Consider the following 22,950-nt stretch of genomic DNA (forward strand, 5'->3'; position numbering starts at 1 on the left):
GGGCCGGGGCACAGTGCCAGGGCTGCCGGGCAGGGCCCTCCCCTGGCCCGCCACAGCCCGCTGGCCCCGCGCCAGCAGCCACAGTGCCTTTGATGAGGCGGGCGCTGCCCCCGGCGCCCCACACCCTCGCCCGGCTCCCGGCTGCCGGACGAGCTCTGCTCGCACACCGGCCATCGCCGCCCTCGAGGCCCAGGGGCGACCTCGCCTCTGCCCAGCGCGCCCCGCCGAGGACGCCCGGCCGGCTCCAACCTGCCAGGGCGCCCTTCCAGCCCCACGCGGGCCTCCCAGAATCCTATCCTTTTATTTTTTATTTTTACTTTTCGGCAGTATTAGGGATGGAACCCAGGCCAGGGACATTCTACCTCCAAGCTACACCCCCAGCCCAAGTTTTTATTTTACATTTAGAAACAGGGTCTCATTGAGTCGCGGAGGGCCTCACTAAGTAGCGGTCCTCCCGTCCCAGCCTCCCGAATGCTGGGATTATAAACCTGCGCTACCATACCGGGCTTGCTTCCTTCCTTCCTTCTTTCTTTCTTTCTTTCTTTCTTTCTTTCTTTCTTTCTTTCTTGTAGGTCTGGGGATGGAATCCAGGGGCATTCGACCTCTGAGCTACACCCTCAGCCCTATTTTTTATTCTTTATTTTGAAACTGGGTCTCACTAAGTTGCGGAGGGCCTCACTAAGTAGCCGAGGCTGGCCGCAAACTGCGATCCTCTGGTCTCAGCCTCCCGAATGCTGGGATGACAAGCCTGCGCCGCCACGCCCGGCTTTATTCTTTATTTAGAAACAGAGTCACACCAAGTTGCTGAGAGCCTCACTAAGTAGCTGAGGCTGGCTTCGAACCTGCGCGATCCTCCCGTCTCAGCCTCCCAAGCGCGGGGATGACAAGTGTGCTCACACGGTGGCTGAGGCTGGCCTTGAACCTTCAATCCTCCTGTCTCAGTCTCCCAAGGACTGAAATAACACGCCTGGCTCTAACGGGTGAGCTCTTACGCACCCTGCGGAGCCCTGGCTCCGACGCCCCTTCCTGTGGGCAGCTCGGCGTCCATTCCTTTCCCCCAGTCCAGCCCTGATCTTGCAAGAGCTGTGTCCTGCACCGCCTCCCAGCAGCCTGAGGGTCTGGGGGGCAGAATGAGGAAACCCGGGGGCCACTGCCCAGCCCCCGCCCACACTGCCCCAGGCCGCTCCCGTGAGCCCAGAGGTGCTCCCTGGACCAGTGAGCTCTGCAGGAGGCAGGGAACCGAGGCCGGCGCTCGGACGCTGGCATCCAGCCCCCAGAAGGAAAACTCCGCGCGGCTCAGAAGAATGAGCGCAGAATATTCGACCCGGGCGGGCAGCCGCGGTGATAACAGCAAGAGAAAAAAAAACAAGGAAAAAAACAAGAAAAACGGCGACCGCAAAACAGCTCCGCTACCTTCAGGCACGACACCAGGTGTGACCGGGAGGGGAAGGTCCCCCAGGCCAGGCAGGGCCCGAGGGCCCGGCCGTCCACTTCTGCCTCCCAGGAATGCTGCCCGGTAGCCTGCTGCAATCCAGAGTGGATTTTATAAAAACACATCCGGGGAGAAAGCACACACCTGTCATCCGGGTACCTGGGAGGCTGAGACTGCAAGCCTGCGCCACCGTGCCCGGCTTCCTATTTTATTTTTATTTTGAAACAAGGTCTTACTAGGTTGATGAGAGTCTCACTACTGGCTGAGGCTGCCCTCGAACCTGCGATCCTCCTGTCTCAGCCTCCCGAATGCTGGGATGACAGGCGTGCGCCCCCACACCCGGCTTTACTTTTTATTTTGAAACAGGGTCTTCGTAAGTTGCTGAGTCTGGCTGGCCTTGAATCTGTGATCCTCCTGTCTCAGCCTTCCATGTACTGAGAACACAGGCCGGTAATACCACTCTGGGCTTTATTTCTGCATTTCCTTTTTTTTTTTTTTCGGTACTGGGCATGGAACCCAGGGCCATTCTACCTCTGAGTTATACCCTCAGCTCTATTTTTTATTCTTTATTTTGAAACAGGGGCTCACTGAGTCACAGAGGGCCTCACTAAGTAGCTGAGGCTGTCCTCACCGCGATCCGCCTGCCTCAGCCTCCCGAATGCTGGGATGACAAGTGTGCTCCACCACGCCCGACTCTTGTTTCAAAAAAAAAATAGGGCCGGGGACATACATCTCTGGGTTCAATCCGCAGCACCATACACGCTTACACGCACGCACACACGCATGCACACAAATGCAGCGAGATCTCACACCACCCCACCAAGGACGGCTGAGGACAGAACCAGCCTGCGTCGGGGCTGGCGAACCGTGAAGGGCGAGGGGCCCCAGGGAAGCCACCAGGCAGCTCCCTGGAACGGGGAAATATGAAATTACCACCCCACGCAGGAGTTCCGTTTCTAGGAATATGCATGCCCAGGAGACACGTGAGCACACACGTCCACACGAGACCTTATATGGCATCATACCAAAAGGTGGAAACGGCCCACGCGTTCATCAACGGTGAACGGGTCATTCCAGCCTCATCGTGTGCATGCTGGAATATCACACAGCCTCGAAAAAGAGCGAGGCGCTGACACACAGCTCCAGCGCTGATGAGCACGGGGACATGGCCCTCTGGGAAAGAACCAGACACAAAGGCCACACGGCCTGTGACTCCTCTGATAGAAAATGTCCAGGACTGGTAAATGCGGGGTGGGCGGGGGCGCTGGGAGATAGCGCCAGGGGTCAAGGCTCAGCAACCTAGCAAGACCCTGTTTTAAAAAAATAAATAAAAATGCCGGGCGTGGTGGCGCACACTTGTAATCCCCGTGCTTGGGAGGCAGAGACAGGAGGATCGCGCTGGTTCGGAGCCAGCCTCGCTGGTTTAAGAGACCCTGTTTCCACATAAAGTTAAAAACTAGGTCTGGGAGTGTAGCCCGTGGGAGTGTAGCCCGGAGGTAGAAGAGCTTCCAGGAACCCCAGTACCACCAAAAAAAAAAAATAATAATAATAAATAAATAAATAAATAAAAACTAAAACGGGCTGGGGGTGGAGCTCAGAGGCCCCTGGGTTGAATCCCCAGTACCATACACACACAAAAAATAAAAGGAAAAAGAGCCGGGCGTGGGGGCGCACGCTTGTCATCCCAGCATTCGGGAGGCTGAGCCCGGAGGATCTGGGTTCGCGGACGGCCTCAGCTACTCAGTGAGGCCCTCCGCAAATCAGCGAGACTCCATTTCAAAGTAAAGGAAAAAAAATAGGGCAGAGGGTGTAGCGCGGGGGTCGAATGCCCCTGGGCTCCATCCCCAGACCTACAAAAAAAAAAAATAAATAAAGTAAAAAAATAAATAAGTGAAAAGAAATTTTGGGAAAATATAGGTGTAATATTTACTGAAGTTTAAATTGGCTGAAGCTTAAATTCTGAAGCGGCTGAACGTTCGGGATCAGGAGCCAGCAGGCCTCAAATCCCACGCCAGCTACTCCCGGAGGCCAGGCGTGGCCGTGTGGGTGACAGGAAGCCGCCAGGATGTGCGTCCGATGCCAAGAGCCGAGATCCTAATCACAGGGTGACGCAGCCGCCCCAGGCCAGGCCTCAGGGCAAGCCGGAGCAGCCAGGTCCCACTTTCTGACTTTTTCTTTTTGCAGTATTGGGGATTAAACGCAGACCTGCTCCCCCTATTTTAGTTTTTCTTTTGTTTACTTTTGTGGTACTGGGGATGAAACCCAGGGGCATCTACCTCCGAGCTCCACCCCCTGCCCTATTTTTTATTCTTTATTTTGAAACCGGGTCTCACTGAGTTGCAGAGGGCCTCGCTAAGTAGCTGAGGCTGGCCGCGAACCGCGATCCTCCCGTCTCACGCTGGGATTACAAGCGTGCGCCACCGCGCCGGGCGAGCCGGGCGAGGTTCCTGGTTTTCAAGGAACCTGGCTCCCTCCCCGGCCTGGCCGGCCTCGCGGCGGAAGCTCACAGCTGTCAAGGCTCTGCGGAAGCCAGCCCAGGGTTCTGCCAAGACCGGGGAGGAAGAGGCCGAGACGGTGCCAAGCGGCGGCCGGCCGGCCAGGGACGCCACGTGTCAGGAAGGGAGGGGCGCGCACCAGAGTCAACACGGCCCCGGCATGTGCCCGGCTGGCCACAGGACTGCTGTTGGCACGGGCCGCGGCACAGGTGCCGGGCCAGCTGGGCGGAGGGCGGCCGGTACCAGCTGCAGACGGGAGAGGATCAGGCCGCCTGCGCCTCGACACTCCAAACGCCAACAGCCTCCAAAGCGCTCGGGCTTGTTTGAGCTCAGCCTCCCTCCCGCCCGGCCAGACCTCTCCTGGGTGCACCTGGCTCCTCCAGGCCCTCCAAGGCTCAGCCAGCTCAGCTATGGCCTCCTGGGGCCCCTCCTGGATCCCCAGACAACACCGCCAGGCGCCCCATCCCCCCTCGGCCCAATCCCAATCCCAGCTGCTGCGGGCAGGCGCGCAGTCCGCGCTCAATAAACACATGGGAAAGCCGGGCGTGGTGACGCACACCGCACCTGCCATCCAGGCCTTGGGAGGCTGAGACAGGAGGATCGCAGGATGGAGGACAGCCTCAGCAAGCGGAGAGAGGCCCTCGGCAGACGAGTGAGGCCCTGTTTCCAAAGAAAAAACAAAATGCAAGCCGGGCATGGGGCGCACGCTCGTCATCCCAGCACTCCGGAGGCTGAGACCGGAGGATCGGGGTTCGCGGCCAGCCTCAGCTACTTAGCGAGGCCCTCTGCGACTCAGAGAGACCCGGTTTCAAAATAAGGAATAAAATATAGGGCTGGGGTGGAGCTCAGAGGCAGCATGTTTCTGGGTTCCAGCCCCAGTATTGCAAAAGAAAAAACAAAACAAAACATGAGCCCGACTCCCAGTTTCTGAGGTTCCCTCCCTCCCCTGGCCTCAGTTTCCCTTTCTCAGCCCTGGATAACCCTCCGCATGGTCCCTGCCTCCGGGATACCTCCGACCCGGCCTGCGGTGCCCCCCAGACAAGCTGGGTGACGGCCTTTGCCCAACACACGGAGGGTCGTGGGGTCCCCGACCCCGTCCCGGCCCCCATCTCTGCCTGGATCACCTCGCTCCCCAGACCTCTCAGCGGGAGCCCCGCGACCTCAGACCCCAAGGGCTACTGGCCGGCCCTGCCCCGGGCCCGATGGACTTCGTGGTGCCTGTGTGATCTAGACACCAGGGACTGAACTGGGGCGCTCTACCTCTGAGCTACACCCCAGCCCTTTTTTTTTCTGGGTCTGGGGATGGAACCCAGGGGCATTCAACCTCCGAGCTACACCCCGGTCCTATTTTTTATTCTTTATTTTGAAACCAGGTCTCACTGAGTTGCAAAAGGGCCTCACTAAATAGCCCAGGCTGTCCTCAAACCCGCGATCCTCCCGTCTCGGCCTCCCAGGTACTGAGATTACAGGCCTGCCCGACCGCACCCGGGCGGGGCTTATCTGCAAACTGTAACCTGGGTCAGCACTCTTCCCCTGGGAGAGGGAAACTGAGGCACGCAGCAGGCGGGGGCTGACTCGCAGAGCGCAGGCTCAGCCTGCTGTCCAAACAGAAAGACAACGTGGCAGCTGGAACGTCCTCTCGGGGCCGAGCCCCTGAGCAGGCAGCTGGGGCCAAGCAAGAGGCGCCCGGCACACCCAGGAAAGGTGCCGCCTTTACTGGCTGTCTGCCCACCCGGCACCTCCAGGGCAGGCCCAGGAGCCAGAGGCGGGGCGCCCCACCGGGTCCTGGGGTGCCTGGCGGCTCTGAGTCCCCCTCCCCTTCTAGTCCCCGCTCCGGCCCGCAGGTCCCTTTCTTTTACCGCATCTAATTTTCTTTCTTTCTTTTTCTTTTGCGGGTCTGGGGATGGAGCCCAGGGGCATTTTACCTCCGAGCTCCACCCCCAGCCCTCTTTTTTTTACTCTTTATTTGGAAACCGGGTCTCACTGAGCTGCAGAGGGCCTCAATAAGTAGCTGAGGCTGGCCGCGAACCGCGATCCTCCCGTCTCAGCCTCCCGAGTGCTGGGGTGACGAGCGTGGGCCTCGACGCCCGGCTCTGTGCCCAATTGTCAGTCCTTAAATGTGACCTTCCATAGGACCTGAGGCTCTGTGGAAGCTGGTGGGACTGAGTGGAGAAGCCGTGGCCCCGGGTGTCCTGGGCCGGGCCCACGCTCCCTCTCCAGCGGTCTCTCACAGCCAAAGACGGAAGCCACCTTCCAATCCGGGAGTCCCGCCATCTGCGGGGGCCACCCTGCGGGCCAGGCCGCCTGGCCGCCGTCCTGGGCCAGGAGGCGGTTCCTGCGGGCCACGCCCGGAGGTCCAGGGCAGGGCCCAGCTGGCCAGGGCTGGAATGCACGCGGCCGGCCACACATCTGGTTTCCATCTGCCCGGCCCAACTTCAAAGGATCCCCCAGCCGGCCACTTCCTCCTCCCGGCCGCCTGCAGGGAGGGGCCATGGCGGCCCCTGCTTCCTCTGCGGGATAGACGGAGGACCCCGAGACCCTCCCTGCCAGCCTGGCCTCGGCCTCGACGTCCACCACAAACCACACACGCCAGCTCCTACCAGCAAGGACCCCTGGACCAACACCGCGTGGCTCCTCCAGAAAGACCTCGAGACCCACCCACTCGGCGGACAGACGCCCCGACCCAGGGTCACCGCGCCCGCCCCTGCGCCCGCCGGGCAGCGGGCCTACCCACCGCCTGTGACTCCCCTGCCACACCTGGTCCCCTCTGCCGTCCTGCTGGGAGGGTCTGCAGAGGGCCCCCAAAACGGCGTTCCCCGTATCACCGGCCCTGGCCAATGCACCCCGGCCACAGGGAGGAATCTTTTTTGGATACTAGGCATAAAACCCAGGAAGTTTCAGCACTGAGCTGCCTCCCCAGACCTATTTTTCTTAAGGTACTGAGGATGGAGCCCAGGGGCCTTCTACCTCCCAGCTACACCCCCAGCCCCATTTTCTTATCCTTTATTTTGAAACAAGGTCTCACTAAGTTGCAAAGGGCCTCGCTAAGTAGCTGAGGCTGTCTGCGAACCCTGATCCTCCCGTCTCAGCCTCCTGAACACCGGGATGACAAGCCTGCGCCACCATGCGCGGGCCCCAGCCCTATTTCTTATTCTTTATTTGGAAACAGGGTCTCACTGAGTTGCAGAGGGCCTCGCTGAGTAGCTGAGGCTGGCCGCCAAGCTGCCATCCTCCTGTCTCAGCCTCCCGAGTCCTGAGATAGGCCGTGGAGGCATCTCAGTGGTAGCACCCGCTCGGCCCGGCTTGGGAGTGGCCTGGACTGACCCGGGGCCCTGCCGCGCACCCGGGCCTGCGGAGCCTCACCGACCCGGCGCCGCGCCACCCACCTGCTTGAACTGTTCCTCGTACGTCCAGTCCCCGTGGTCTGGAGGCTGCGGCTGGGGCAGCACGTGGGCAGCCCCTCCGGGGTGCGCAGACCCGGGGCCCGGCCGCTCGGGGCCGCCCAGCGCCCTGGGAGCCCCGTCTCCACGGAAGCCCTGGGCGGGCTGGGCCTTGCGGGGAAACAGGCCGGCGTTGGCCAGCCCTGCGGGCCCCGGGGGGCCCAGCCCCTCTTCCTCCTCCTCCTCCTCCTCCTCCTCCTCTTCGTAATCATCTTCCTCCTCGTCGTCCTCCCCCAGGTCCTCCTCCAGCTCCTCCTCCTCCTCCCACTTGGGCTTCCTGCGTGGGCACAGGGCACGTTCAGGAGAGAGGACACCGGCTCGGTCCAGGCCCACGGTAAGGCCCACCTGGCCCCAGCCTCAGTTTCCCCATCTGAAAAGGGGGATAGCAGGCCCTCACCCCGCCCCAGCGGCTTAGGCAGCAAGGCTGGTGAACTCAGGACGCTGACGCCCTGGGGAGACTTGCTCTTCCCAACACTGATTCTAGAATGAAGCCCCCTCACAGCCTGGACCCCGGGGCACACGCCCTTCCACCCCGGAAACAGGTTTCTAGCCAGGCCCCAAATCACCCCGGCAAGCTGTTCCCTCCACCAAGCTTGCTGTCGGCCCTCCCCATACCAAGCACCCTGCTTGGCCTCTGTGTGTGTGTGTGTGTGTGTGTGTGTGTGTGTGTGTGTGTGTGTGTTACTGGGGATGGAGCCCAGGGGCATTCTACCTCCGAGCTACACCCCCAGGCCTATTTCTTATTCTTTATTTTGAAACAGGGTCTCACTGAGCTGCAAAGGGCCTCACTAAGAAGCTGAGGCTGGCCTCAAGCCACGATCCTCTTGTCTCAGCCTCCCGAAGGCTGGGATGGCAAGCGTGCGCCCCCACGCCCGGGTGGGCTGTAGGCTTTATCTGCCCTGCACCCCGGGGTTCTGTCCCCACAAGTGGCCAGGTCATCTGCTATGTTAGATAACAAGAAAGCCACACCTCTGGTCACACGGGACACAGCTCAAGTGTCCAGCGGCCCCACCTGACAGCAGCTCCCCCGGTCAATGGTGCCATGGAGAACATATCCGCCATCATCTGGAAAGTTCTACCACCCAGAGTTGGTCCAGGGTGGAGGCCACAGAGATTCTGTCTCATTTCTAGCTGCTTTCCAAGGACACAGTTATGTGCCCCAGCTCCCAGTTTACAGAAAGACAGACCACCACAGCCCCCCAGATGTCCTGCCGGACGCCCCCACTCACAGGTCATCGTCAGAGGCCGTGTCCTGGAAGCTTTCGTCTTCTCCGGCATGTCCAGGTCCTTCCCGGCCCGGGCCGGGCAGGGCGGGGGAACCCGGGGGCCCCTCGCGGGCCGGGTCCTCGTCCTCGGAGCCGGGGGGCCCATCCTCGGAGCCCCCGGGGCTGGGTGGATGCCCCAGGCCGGCAGCGGCGGCACGCATGGCGGCCAGCGCGGCCATCTGTGCCCGCTGCATGCGGGCGCTGTCAGGCTCTCTGTCCTCTTCTGGGGGGACCCGGGCCCGGGCTGGGGGTCCGGCGGGGGGCTCGGGGGGCAGTTGCTGCCGGGCTTCTAGCTCCTGTCGGGCCCGCTGCTGCCGCTGTAACAAGGTCTCCATCACGGCCTGCAATTTCATCGCCCTGCGGGCCGGGCCGCTGCCACCCCGGGCACCGGGGGCAGGCGGCAGCCGTGGCCCCTGCGGGGAGGGGGCCCGGCCGCACTGCAGCGTGGGGGCCTCGGGGGAGCTGGGGCAGTGCAGGGTGGCGGGGGTGTGGGGGCGGGGCCGCCGGCTCAGGCTGAAGGCTGGCGGGGCATGCCAGTGGCGGGCAGGGTGGGGGGGCGCCTCCTTCAAAGCGGGGGGCCGGCCGGTCACCCACAGGCAGCGGTTGCCGGGATCATTCACACGTTTGCAGAAACCTAGAGCAGGACAGAAAAAGGCAAGGGGTCAGACCATCATCCACCCCCCCTCCGCAGTGTGACCGCAAAGACCCCTGGGAAAATCCCTCACACCTCCTCCAGGCCTGGAAGCCTGGGGGCGCGGTCTCCCATCTCCCCCTCTGCCCTCCTGCGGGCCTGGCTCCAGGGGTCGCGCCCCTGGTCTGGGCAGCAGGAAAACAGTGTCTTTGACTGCCAGGGAGGCCTGGGGTTATTGCTTCATAAGCAAGGTGGGGGTGGGGGCCAGGTGTCCGCCGCCTCTGATTGGCTCCCGGCAGCTCCAGACCCCGCGGCCCGTGTGGGTTCTGGTTCTGAGTTCTGAGGTTGCCCGTGGCCCGCGTGGGGCAGCCTGGCTGGGGAGAGGGCCCCGAAAATGCCCTTCTCGGAGGGACAGAGACAGCGACCGCTGGCGCCCACTGAGCGCTTGTTCTCTGGGGCCCTGGCCCGGCCTCTCCCCCGCCCTGCCTCAGTTTCACCACGCGATGAGGGCGCCCACCCCATTCTCTGCATCCAGGTCCTGTTTGGGAGCCGGCTGGGGGCTGGGAGGTAGACTGTCAAAGTCTCCCACACTCTGCAGGAAAACAGGAGTCTGGAGTTCCCAGCTCTGCCCCCAAAGTGAAGCAAATGCCCCAGAATGCAACGGGCCTGGCTGCCCCCCTCCCGCCCCGGGGGGCCTTGGGCTTGCCCCCAACCCCGAGGCCAGCGCTCTGGGCATGGATGTTGGGGGCCCTGCAGAGGTGAGCACGGGCGCCCAGGCCCCCCTGACCCCCACCCGCCCAGGCAGCTCCTAAACGGGGTCAGGGGCGCCATGAAGACTTGAGTCCTTCAAGACAGGGGGGTCTAGGAGCCGCCCAGCCCAGCCTGACGCAGGAACCCCAAGGGTCATACACAATTCCTGGGGCCCACGGGACAGGGCCTGGGGGGCAGGGAGAGCCCCCCGGCCAGCAGCAGGCTGCAGCTCAGTGACCACCCATCCCGAGACTGGGGGCCATGGGCCAGGCCCCCACACACACAGACAGGCCCCTGGGGCTTCCATCAGAGAGGCAGGAAGGGGGGAAAGTCCATGGGTCTGGGGGGAGGCGCCTCCCCCAGGGGCTGGTGACCGCCGTCCACTTGAGGGGGGGTCCCAGGGTACAAAGGCCTTCTCAGGGCCACCACGCCGGAGTGACCAGGCCAGCCCGTCCCCCCAGAGGTTCCAAAGCAGCCCCCAGCCCCCCACCGGCCGAGAAGTGCTGAGGGCAGGTTTCTGGAGTCTCTGGCCGGGTCCAACACCCCTCCCCCACCTTGACAACTTCAAGACGGCCCCCCCACGGAAGCGCTCCAGGCGACGCCCCCTCTTGGGGGGCAGAAGGAAGAGGCCAGAGGAAGCCGCGGCCCGCACCCCCCTCGCAGGCCGGCGGGTTTAATGACCCTTCCGGGTCGCCCTGGGGGAGGGGCGCCGGACCGTCCTCCAGGCCGGCCGCGGAGGGGGCAGGTGGGAACCCCGAGCGCCTGCCGGCCGGGTCCCCCAAGGGCTCCATTAACCCCAAGCGGCGACGCCCACCCTGCAGACCCCTCCCCCCCAGTCCTTTGTCTCCGGCCCCCACCCCGCACTTTATGACAGCCCCACGCAGAGGCCTTCGCAGGCGGGGCGGGCAGGGTGCTGGGGGGTCGTTAACCTGGCTGGAGGGGGGGCGGGGAGCCGGCCACACCCTCCCCCTCCCCACGCTGGGGGGAGGTCACCCGCTCGGCCAGGCCGGCTTTGCAAAACACGGTTATTTAAAGAATTGTGCAAGACTGGGGCCCGCGGGTGGCGAAAGGGGCCCCTCACTCCGCAGAGGAAAGCGGGGGAGGGGGAGGGAGCCGCGAGGGCGGGGAGGGGGCTGAGAAAGTGGGGAGGGGGCCCCCGAGGAGGAACTGGGAAAAGCAAAACCCCAGCAGCGGCCAAAAAAAAACTAAAAACAAAAAACACACCCGGGTCCGGATTTCAAAGCCTTCTTGGAAAGCAGCCTTTGCCTGGGGGGGTCCCCTGCGGCCCCGCGGCGGCCGCGCGCCCCCTTTTGTGTCGGAGCTCTGGAAATGGGGAAGGGGCTCTTCCCGGGGACCCCCACCCCGACGGGGGTCTGGACGCCGGGGATCCGAGCCCCCCCGGCCTGGGGCCCACCAGGCTGGGGAGGGTCCCGGGAGCCCTTGGGGGCTCCGAGCAAACACCTGGTTTGGGGCGAAAACCGCAATCCCCGGGGGAGGGGGGGCGCCCACTTCCTCCGCCGGCCGGGACCCCCAGCCGCCCCCCGCCCCGGCGCACGGGCTCGGCGAGGTCCCCCGGTCCGGCGGGGACGAGCCTCCGGCCCGGGCCTCCCCCGCGCCTGCTCTGAACTTTGGGGACCCCTCCCCGGGCTCCCGGGGCGCCCAGCACGCAGCCCGGCTGCAAAGGCCTTACCGCGCGGGGCGGCTCGGGGGGCGCATGCCGCGGCCGGCCCCTGGCCTCCGGCCTCCGGCTCCGGCCTCCCGGCCCCTGGCCTCCGGCTCCGGCCTCCCGGGCGCCGCTGCGCGCTGCTGCTCCCGGGCCGGCGCCGCGCGCGGACTCACCGATCCCTGCGCGTCCGCGCCGCCGCCCGCCGGGTACGAGGGCCCCGCGCGGCCCCGCCCCTCCCCCACCGCTACGCCCCGCAGACAAATCACCGGGTGACAAATCGCTCTCAGATGCAAATACCTCGCCGGTGATTCAGCGCCCGCCCGGGACGCGGGGGGGTCTCGCGAGGCCCCCTCCCCTCCGCCCGGCGCCCCCGGCCTCCCGCGCTCGGCCCCGCCACGCACGCCTCGCCCAGGGGGCCGGGGAGCGGGGAGAGCGCGGACGCGAAATTGCGGGTCGCGGCCCCTTTAAATGATAATAAATAATAAAAGGGAAGGGGGAAGCAGCGCCGCGGGACGCCCCGCCCCCCGCCTAGGGACCGTGGGCAAAGTGCGCGCCCCGGCCGGGGCGCAGAGGGCGCGGCGGGGCCTGAGCGCGGGGCGGGCGCGGGGTCGGGCCTCGTCCTCGCGGACAGTCGGGGCGGGAGGACGCGGTCCGGCCTGGGCGGGGCCCCGGTCCCACTTCCCCCGACCCCTAGGCTGCAGCTGCGGGCTGGACTTGCGCCTCCGTCCCTTGGGCTGGGCCCCAGGACCTCGGTTTCCCCGTCTGTCAAAGGGGCCGCCAGCCCAGGGCGGCGGGGCGGTCCCTGGGAGCGGGGCGCGCGGGAGCGGACCCGGGAGGGGCCAGGGCCCTGCCCGGGAGGGGCCGGGGGGTCCCGCATGGAGTCCTGGGCGCCCCCACCTCCCGGCTGCAGGACGGGGAGGGTCGTGCCAAGCCCCCGGGGTCGCGGGGCGGCGGGGCAACCTTCGACCCGTGCGCCGAGGGCCGTGGGCCTGTCTGTCTGTCTGTCTGTCTGTCTGCAAGAGGCTACTGGTAACCCACCCCCCATACTGGTAACCCACCCCCCATACTGGTAACCCACCCCCCATTCGGTCGCTCAGTATTTTTCAATGGAGGCCCGTGGGGGCGCACGCCTGTCGTCCCAGGACTTGGGAGGCCGAGACGGGAGGATCGCGGGTTCGCGGCCAGCCCCGGCAACTTTGCGGGGGCCCCCTGCGACGGAGTGAGACCCGGCTTCTACATTAAAAAAATTAAAAATAAAAAGCCGGGCGTGGTGGGCACGCTTGTCGTCCCAGCCTTCGGGAGGCTGAGACGGCAGGATCGCGGTTCGCGGCCAGCCCCAGCTACTTGGCGAGGCCCTCTGCAACTCAGTGAGGCCCGTTTTGCAGATAAATAATAAAAATAGGGCTGGGGTGGAGCTCGGAGGTAGAATGCCCCTGGGTTCCATCCCCAGACCCGCAAAAAAAAAAAGAAAAAATCGAGAAAGGTGGGCAAGCCCGAGGAGTAATACCCCGCAGGGCCGGAGGGGGCGGCGGTGCCCGGGTGGGGGTGGGGGCTGCGGCCTCCCGACGGTGGGTTTCTATTTTTAGCCCCGGCCCCGAGCGGGGAATTTATACGCAGACTGGCCGGCTCCTTCCCCGGACGCCCGGGTGAGCCGTGTGGATGTAGTGGGTCTGTCTCCAGCTGTAAAGTGGGTCCAGGGACCACAGCCCTGTAAGGGTCCCTGGACGGACCGTCCTCTGAGGCGTGTGTGTGTGCGTGTGTGTGTGTGTGTGTGTGTGTGTGTGTGTGTGTGTGTGTGTGTGTTTAGGGTACAGGGGATGGACCCAAGGGCATTCTACCTCTGAGTTACACCCCCAGCCCTATTTTTTAGTCTTTTATTTCATTATTATTATTATTATTATTATTATCATCATCATCATCATCTTGGTGGTACTGGGGTTCCTGGAAACCCTTCTACCTCCGGGCTACACTCCCAGACCTATTTTATATTTTTATTTGGAAACAGGGTCTCCTAAGCCAGCGAGGCTGGCTTCGAACCTGCGCGATCCTCCTGTCTCCGCCTCCCCAGCGTGGGGATGACTAGCGTGCGCCACCACGCCCGGATTTTTTTTTTTTAAACAGGGTCTCACTGAGTTGCACAGGGCCTCACTAAGTATCTGAGGCTGTCTGCGAACCTGCGATCCTCCTGTATCAGTCCCCCAAACGCTGCGATTACAAGTGTGCGCCACCACACCTGGCTTTCTCCTCTTACAGATTCTTACAAATTCACCCAGACTCCACTAAGTTAAAACACCCACAGAAAGTCAAGCGTGATAGGGCACACCTGTAATCCCAGTACCTGGGAGCCCGAAACAGGAGGATTGCAGGTTCAAAGCCAGCCCCAGCAACTTAGCAAGATTCCGTTTCCTAATAAAAATTATAAAAGGGACGAAAGCCGGGTGTTGTGGCGCACACTTGTAATCCCAGTACTGGGGAGGCTGAGACGGGAGGATCGCAGGTTCACGGCCAGCCTCAGCTACTTAGTGAGTCCCTCTGCACCTCCGTGGGACCCTGTTTCAAAAATAAAGAGTAAAAAATAGAGCTGGAGGTGTAGTTTCGATGTAGAATGCCCCAGGGTTCAAACTGCAAAAAAAAAAAAAAAAAAAGAGGCCTGGCGTGGTGGCACACACTTGTAATCCCAGTACTTGGGAGGCTGAGACGGGAGGATCAGAGGTTCACAGCCAGCCTCCGCTACTTAGTGAGGCCCTCTGCAATTTAGTGAGGCCCGGTTTCAAAATAAAGAATAAAAATCTAGGCCGCGGGTTGTAGGTAGAACGCCCTCGGGTTCCATCCCCAGCACCCCAAAAAAGGAGGAGGAGGCCGGGCGTGGTGGCACACGCTGGAAATCCCAGCGCACGGGAGGCTGAGACAGGAGGACGGCGCTGGTTCGGAGGCAGCCTCGCTGGCTTAAGAGAACCTGTTTCCAAATTTAAAAAATTTAAAATAGGTTTGGGAGTGTAGCCAGGAGGTAGAAGGGCTTCCAGGAACCCCAGTACCACCAAAAAATAAAAAATAAAATAAAAAAATAATAACAAATAAGGCAGGGAGTGTAGCTCAGACGTAGAATGTCCCTGGGTTCTACCAGTACCGCAAAAAAAAAAAAAAAAAAGTCATTTTAAGTTTGTTTTTTTTTTTTTTTTCATAAAAAGGACCCTCATTACAGAAGAGCCTCGGGCCCTGGAAGTTTCCTCTGCGGTTCTGCTTCTCCCAGTTGACAGCAGAGCCGCTTCAGGCCGGGGTGCGAGGCCCGGGTTGGGGTGCCAGGGGGCAGTGAGTCCCCAGCGCCCAGGGAGGTCTGCGGGCGGGGAAGCGGGGCGCCCCCTGCCGGCCGCCGGCGGTACTGCAGCCAGGGAGGCGCGCTTCCCGCTCTCACCGCTAGGTGGCGACGTCTCACCGGAGAAGGGAATTTTCCGGGTCAGATTTGAAGAAACTAGTTTTTGTTGCTGTTGTTTTAGTTTTCGTTTTTATTTTTTCCCTCCTGTTTTGGGATTAAATCCAGGGCCTCATGCATGCTGGGCAAGTGCCCCATCAGTTGCACCCCAATTCTCCCAGATTCTGAGCTCTTCTTGGATTTGCAGTTAGATGTGAATTTCAGATAAGTTTATTTTTTGTTATGTATTATTTTATTTAGTTTTTTTGTGTGTGGTACTTGGGGCGGAATCCAGGGGCTTTTCTACCTCTGGGCTATACTCCCAGACCTATTTATTTATTAATTTCGTGGGTCTGGGGATGGAGCCCAGGGGCAGTCTACCTCCAAGCTACACCTTCACCCGTATGTTTTATTCTTTATTCTGAAGCAGGGTCTCCCTGCGTTGCAGAGGGCCTCACTAAGTAGCTGAGGCTGGCCGAGAACCGCCCTGCTCCTGCTCCAGCCTCCTGCTGGGATGACAAGCTTGCACCCCCCAGGCCAGGCTTTTACTTTTTAACTTTGAAACAATGTCTCAGCGGGAGTGTGGCTGCCACTTGTAATCCCTGTACTTGGGAGGCTGAGAGGGGAGCATCTCAGGTTTGCAGTGATGCCCTCTGCAATTTAGTGAAACCTTGTTTCAAGATGAAGAATAGAAAAGGGGGCTACCTAGAGTGGAATGCCCCTGGGGTCAGTCCCCCCCCCCATGCAATAAAAAAGAGAAATAATGACTCAGTAAGTTGCAGAGGACTTCCCCAAATTGCAACACTGGCCTGGGACCTGGGACACTCTCTTATCCTCTTAAGTATCAGGATTACAGGCGAGGGTGCCCACATCCAGGTTATTGTTAGTGTTTATATATTTTTGCAGTGTTGGGGCCTTTTCTATACTAAGCAGGTACCCTGTCTCTCTACAGCCCCAGTCCCCAGTCCCCAGTCTTAAACTACATTATAATGAGTTCTGTTTTTTTTTTTTTTTAATTTTTGAGTCTGGCACGGTGGCACACACTTGTAACCCCAGCATTGGGGAGGCTGAGACCTGAGGACCGCGGTTCGCAGCCAGCCTCAGCTACTTAGTGAGGCCCTTTGCAACTCAGTGAGACCCTGTTTCAAAATAAATAAGGCCGGGCGTGGTGGCGCACGCTTGTCATCCCCGCGCTTAGGAGGCGGAGACAGGAGGATCGCGCAGGTTCGAAGCCAGCCGTGCTGGCGTAAGAGACCCTGTTTCAAAAATATAAAATAGGTCTGGGAGTGTAGCCCGGAGGAAGAAGGGCTTCCAGGAACCCCAGTACCACCAAAAAAAAAAAAAATAATAATAATAATAATAAAAAGAAAGAAAGAAAGAAAGAAAGAAAGAAAGAATAAAAAATCGGGCTGGGGGTGGAGCTCTCAGAGATAGAATGCCCCTGGGTCACATCCCTAGTACCAAAAAAAAATTTTTTTTGAAACAGGGTCTCAGTAAATTGCAGAGGGCCTCACTAAGTAGCTGAGGCTAGCCACAAACCTGAGGTCCTCCAATCTCGGCCTCCCAAGTGCTGGGATTACAAGCGTGCGCCACCACGCCTGGCGCCCCAGCTTTGTTACTTATTTATTTTTGTGGCCCTGGGGATTGAACCCAGAGGCATCTACCTCTGAGCTAAACCTCCAGCCGACTTTATGTCTTATTTGCGGAGCGCCTCCCTAAGTTGCCAGAGGCTGGCTTTGAACCTGCGATCCTCCTGTCTCAGCCTCCCAAGTACCGGCATTACAAGTGTGTGCCACCGCGCCAGGCTAAGTTGCTCAGGGTCTCAAAAAGTGGGGGAGGCTGGCCTCAAACCTGCTAACCTGCTAGCCTCCCGTCTCAGCCTCCTGGGGCTACAGGCCTGTGCCACCAAGCCCGCCTTCTCTTGGTTGTTTGAATTTTCCAGAAAACTTGGGATGAGGGAGGTTTGGCCTCAGGTTGTGGCTGGAAGGCCGCTCTCTGCTGGAGGTCACTAATCTGTCTGTCTTCCTGTGGAGATTGCCATGCTGATGGGCTCCTTGGGGGCCTGCTCTTTTGAGTAGAATCTGTGTGTGTGTGTGTGTGTGTGTGTGTGTGTGTGTGTGTGTGTGTGTAATACTAGAGGTTGCACCAAGGGGTGCTCTAAAATTATTTTTTCTACTGGGAATTGAGTTCAAAGACATTCTACCCCAGGCCGATTTTCTTTTCTTTTTCTCTTTTCTTTTGCAGTACTAGGGATGGAACCCAGGGACATTCTACCTCCGAGCTACATCTCCAGCCCTTTTTCTTAATCTTTATTTTGAAACAGGGTCTCACTGAGTTGCGGAGGGCCTCGCTAAGTAGCCGAGGCTGGCCGCGAACCGCGATCCTCCTGCCTCAGCCTCCCGAATGCTGGGATGACAGGCGTGCGCCATCACGCCCGGCTTTGATTTTATTTCTTATTTGGAAGCAGGATCTCCCTAAATTGTGGAGGGCCTCACTAAGTAGCTGGGGCTGGTTTTGAACCTGCAACCCTCCTGTTTCAATCCCCTCCAAAGTACTGGGATTACAAGCATGTATCACCCAGCTCCCTTTTTTATAATTTATTTAATATAATTTATTTATTTTGGCAATACCGGGGATGGAACCCAGCGGCTTTCTACCCCTGAGCTTCGCCACCAGCCCTATTTTTTTTTTACTCCTTACTTTGAACCGGGGTCTCTCTAAGTAGCTGGGGCTGTCTGAGAACCGCGATCCTCCTGCCCCAGCCTCCCAAGTGCTGGGATGACAAGCGTGGACCACTTAGCAAGACCTAGTTTCAAAATAAAAATAAGAAAGGAACCGAGCGTGGTGATGAACGCTTTAAATTCTAGTACTTGAGCCGGGCGTGGTGGGCACGCTTGTCATTCCCGCGCTGGGGAGGCCGAGACAGGAGGATCGCACGGGTTCGCAGCCAGCCTCAGCTACTTAGTGAGGCTCTCAGCAACTTAGTGAGACCCTGTTTCCAAATAAAATATAAAATATGTTTGGGAGCATGGCCTGGAGGTAGAAGACCCCTGGGTCCCACCCCCAGTACCACCAAAAATAAATTAAATAAATGAGCGAACAAGCAGACACTGGCCTGTAACTCTCTTTTATTGAGTTTTCTTCGTGTCGGGGATGGGACTGGGGCCTGGAGCGTGCTGAGCCACGTCCCCAGCTGCAGAAACCCGTTTTGGGGTGACTTGAGGATCCGTCCCTCCAGGGCCCGGCGGTCCGCACCGGCCCGGAGATTTATTTACGTAACTACATCGATGGCCGCCAGGTGGCGACAGCGACGCGCTCGCGCCGGGTTCGAAGGCCCGAGGGCTCGCATTGTTCCTATTCCTACGTCAACCGCAGGAAACAGAGGGCGGGAACGTCTGCGCCCTGGGCCGAGAGCCGCAGGGCGGGGATGGGGCCGCCGCGGCACCCCGCTCTCGGGAGGCTGAGCCCGGGGGACCGCGGTTCGCGGCCAGCCTCAGCTGCTTAGTGAGGCCTCCGCAACTCAGCGAGGCCCTGTTTCCAAATAAAGAATAGAAAACAGGGCAGGGGGTGTAGCTTGGAGGTAGAATGCCCCTGGGCTCCACCCCCAGTACCGCAAAAATAAAAATAAAGAAAGAAATAAAGAATAAAACATAGAGCCGGGCTTGGGAGCTGAGACAGGAGGATCGCGCAGGTTCGAAGCCAGCCTCAGCAGCTTGGTGAGACCGTGTCTCCAAACAAAATATAAAATGGGTCTGGGAGTGTAGCCTAAGGGTAGAAAAGCTCCTGGGGCCGGGCGTGGAGGCGCACGCTTGTCATCCCCGCGCTTGGGAGGCTGAGACGGGAGGATCGCGCGGGTTCGAAGCCAGCCTCAGCTACTTAGTGAGGCTCTCAGCAACTCAGTGAGACCCTGTTTCCAAATAAAATATAAAAGGTCTGGGAGTATAGCCCGGAGGTAGAAACCCCCTGGGTTCCATCCCAGTACCACCAAAAAAAAAAAAAAAAAAAAAAAAAGAAAGAAAGAAAAGAAAAGCCCCTGGGTTCCATCCCTAGTACCATAAAAATAAATAAATAAATAAATAAATAAATAAATAAATAAATAAATACAACATAGGGCTGGGGGTGTAGCTCAGAAGTAGAATGCCCCTGGGTTCTATCCCCAGTACTGTAAAAAAAAAAAAAAAAAAAAGAAAGAAAGAAAGAAAGAAAAGAAAAGCCCCTGGGTTCCATCCCTAGTACCATAAAAATAAATAAATAAATAAATAAATAAATACAACATAGGGCTGGGGGTGTAGCTCAGAAGTAGAATGCCCCTGGGTTCTATCCCCAGTACTGTAAAAAAAAAAAAAAAGAAAGAAAGAAAAGAAAAGCCCCTGGGTTCCATCCCTAGTACCATAAAAATAAATAAATAAATAAATAAATAAATACAACATAGGGCTGGGGGTGTAGCTCAGAAGTAGAATGCCCCTGGGTTCCATCCCTAGTACTGCAAAAAAAGAAAAGAAAGAAAGAGAAGCCTTGGGGCCCCCATTTCTACACCAACAGCCGACTTGGGTTCCCGGTGCCAGCAGAGGGCCATTCACGTCGGTGGGTTATCGGGGCTGAAATACTTGGACATTCAGAGCCGCGGGCGGTCAGCGGCTCGCCGGGGCGGGGCCTGCCGGGGGCGGGGCCGGGCCGGGGCGCGCGGCCAGGGGGCGCAGCTCGGCGGCGGGCCCGGGGGTCCGGCGGGCCGGGCGCCCCCCGCCGCAGGGGCACACGCGGCGGAAGGCCTGTCGGAAGTGCGAGCCCAGGAAGGCGTAGAGCAGCGGGTTGAGCGCCGAGTTGCTGTAGGACATGCAGTGCGCCCAGGTCTTGAGCGCGTAGGCCGCGTGGCTGCGGGGGTGCCAGGCGCCCGCGGGCCCCAGCGCCTGCAGCACCAGGAACAGCTGGATCGGGCCCCAGCACGCGGCGAACAGCAGCACCACGGCCGCCACCAGCCGCGACACCCGGGCGCGCACGGCGCCCGCGCGCTCCGCCAGCAGCTGGCCCTGCGGGGAGGGCGGGGTCAGGAGCCGGCGCGGACGCCCCCCCAGGTGGCAAGCAGGGCCCGACGGCAGCTGGTTAGGGGTCAGGAGCCCAGGGCGTGCCAACCCCTGAGCCTCTTACCCTGGACGGCCCCTCATCCGGGCTCAGACCCCTCCCCCAGGCCCAGGCCAGCTGCAGCACCTGCAGGGCGCCGTCGGTGGGCGCAGGGCGCATGGCGGCGCCCCCAGGTGGCAAGCAGGGCCGGAAGGCAGCTGGGTAGGGGGTCAGAAGCCGAGGGCGTGCCAGCCCCTCGGCCTCGGGCCCTGCACGCCCACCCCCCATCGGGTTCAGACCCCTCCCCGGGGCGCCCCGTCCCGCGGGCTGCGCACCTGCAGGGCGCCGTCGGTGGGCGCAGGGCGCACGGCGGCGCGGCCCAGGTGGCGCAGCATGGCTCCGTAGCAGGCGCAGGTGGCGAGCAGCGGCAGCAGGTAGAGCGCCAGCAGGTTGTAGAGCGCGAAGGCGCGCTCCAGGGCGCGGCTGGGGAAGGCCTCGCTGCAGTAGGGGCGCGGTCCGGGCGAGAGGCGGTGCAGGGCCAGCACGGGCGCGGACACGGCCGCCGAGCCTGCGCCACGGCCGGGTGAGGCGCCCGGGCGACCCCCGCCCGCAGCCCGGGGTCTCTGCACCCCCGCCCGCCGGACTCACCCCGCAGCCCGGGGTCTCTGCACCCCTCGCCCGCAGCCCGGGGTCTCTGCACCCCCGCCCGCCGGACTCACCCCGCAGCCCGGGGTCTCTGCACCCCCCGCCCGCAGCCCGGGGTCTCTGCACCCCCGCCCGCCGGACTCACCCCGCAGCCCGGGGTCTCTGCACCCCCCGCCCGCAGCCCGGGGTCTCTGCACCCCCCGCCCGCCGGACTCACCCCGCAGCCCGCGGCCCCTGCACCCCCACCCGCCGGACTCACCCGCCCAGATGCCCAGGCTGACGGCCAGCGCCAGGCGCGGGGTGCGGCGGTGCAGGGCGCGCAGCGGGAACACCGTCACGTACCAGCGGTCCACGCTCATGGCGGTCAGCGTGGCGCACGTGGCCTGCACCGACACCTGCAAGGCCGCGCCGGTGGGCCTGGGTCGCCCGGCGGCAGGGGGCGCTGCGGGGCCGTCCAGGCGCCCACGACCCGAGCCCGGCCCCGCCGCCGCCCGCCAGGGCCTTGCGCTCCGCTGGGGGCGAGCCCCCGGCGCGCTTTCGGTCCCAGCTACACCGCCGGCCCTATTCCATTTTTTTTTTTATTTTCTTAGTATTTATTTATTTAGGTACTGGGGATGGAACCCAGGGGCATCCTACCTCCGAGCACCCCTCCCAACCCTATTTTATATTTTTTATTTTGAAACAGGGTCCCACTGAGTTGCAGAGGGCCTCACTAAGTAGCCAAGGCTGTCCTCGAACCGGGATCCTCCTGTCTCAGCCTCCCGAGTGCTGGGACGACAAGTGTGCGCCCCCGCGCCCGGTTTGCTTGCTTATTTATTTATTTATTTATTTATTGCGGTACTGGGGATGGGGCCCAGGGGCACTGTACTTCTGAGCTCCACCCCCAGCCCGATTCTTTTATTCTTTTTTTTTTTTTTTTTTTTTTCTTGCAGCACCGAGGATGGAACCCAGGGGCATTGCACCTCCGAGCTACACCCCACCCACAGCCCTACATTTTGGGGCTTTTTTATTTTTTGAAACGGGGTCTCACGGAGTTGCCGAGGGTCTCGCTACACTGGCTGAGGCTGGCTTTGAACCCGCGATCCTCCCGTCTCAGCCTCCCGAGTTACTGGGATGGCAGGGGGCGGCCCGGGGCTCCTCTGGGTGCCTGCGCCCCTCCCCCGCCGGCCCCCAGCCCGGCCCCCCGCCCGCGGCGGCACCTGCTGGATGTAGTTGAGAAATCTGCACATGAAGTCCCCCAGCACCCAGGCGGGCAGCGGGTACAGCAGCGCCGTGAAGGGCACGCAGCAGAGCAGGAACGTCACGTCGGTGGCCGCCAGGTTGGCTGCAGGCGGGACGCGGGTCACGCGCGGGGTCCCCACGCGACCCCCACCCCCACCCTGGCCTGGAGGAGCGGGGCGGGCACCCGGCACGCGCGCGCACAGCGGAGACTCGGAGCCACCCACCGGGGTCGCCCCGGCGCTGGGGAGGCTGAGACGGGAGGATCGCGGCTCGAGGCCGGCCGCAGCTCTTTAGCGAGGCCCTGGCAACTCAGTGAGACCCCGTTTCCCACTAAAGAATAAAAATCGGGGCTGGGGGTGGGGCTCGGGGGCAGCATGACCCTGGGTTCCAAAAAAAAAAAAAAAGCCAGGGCCGAGGTCGCCGGCGGAGGCCCGCGGCCTCCACTCGGAGGCCAGCCCGCGGGTGGGCGCCCGGGCCGGGGTCGCCGCCGCCCGCACTCACCGAGGTAGAAGTTGGTCACCGTGCGCATCTGCTTGTGGCGGCAGACCACGTAGATGACCAGCGAGTTCCCGGCCAGCCCGAGCACCAGCAGCGCGGCGAAGAGGAGCGGGACGAGCCAGGCGTCCAGCGGCCGCGGCGCGGGCCCGGGGGCGGCCGACGCGTTGGCCGGCGCCCCCCAGGACGCGTTGGGCCCGGCGTCCATGGCCGCCGCCTCCAGGCCGCCCTCGGGTGCGCGGTCCGCGCCGCCGCCGCCTTTATACCCGCGGCCCTGCGGCCCCGCCCGGGGGCGGAGCTGGGAGGACGGAGGCCCGGCCTGCGGGGGCCGCGGGGGGGTTCAGAGCCGGGGAAACACGGCCGAATGCTGCAAAGCAGACCCCAGGCTTGGACATGCACGCTGACCCCCCCCAGGACCCGCTGGGCACTCTCCGAGGCTCCAG

At 61.6% G+C, this 22,950-nt stretch overlaps 2 protein-coding genes across 2 annotated transcripts in view; both read right to left on the reverse strand.

Moving 5' to 3' along the window:
- The window catches only part of ARID3A (AT-rich interaction domain 3A), a gene marked incomplete at both ends in the record, with an annotated part of 29,109 nt that extends 20,124 nt beyond the window's left edge, over positions 1–8,985 (reverse strand). The window contains 2 exons of the mRNA XM_080712869.1: positions 7,314–7,644; positions 8,597–8,985. Coding sequence (XP_080568995.1) covers positions 7,314–7,644; positions 8,597–8,985 — 720 coding nt within the window. The remainder of the gene's footprint in view (positions 1–7,313; positions 7,645–8,596) is intronic.
- Positions 8,986–19,719: 10,734 nt separating this feature from the next.
- Positions 19,720–22,715, reverse strand: KISS1R (KISS1 receptor; the record flags this gene model as incomplete). Its single annotated transcript, XM_080713049.1, has 5 exons — positions 19,720–20,115; positions 20,482–20,714; positions 21,051–21,186; positions 21,991–22,115; positions 22,514–22,715. 5 exons carry the CDS (start codon positions 22,713–22,715, stop codon positions 19,720–19,722), a joined length of 1,092 nt encoding a protein of 363 aa, XP_080569175.1.
- Between the last annotated feature and the right edge of the window lie 235 nt (positions 22,716–22,950).

This window comes from Muscardinus avellanarius (genome assembly GCF_963383645.1).
Source record: "Muscardinus avellanarius genome assembly, chromosome: 16".
NCBI lineage: Eukaryota > Metazoa > Chordata > Mammalia > Rodentia > Gliridae > Muscardinus > Muscardinus avellanarius.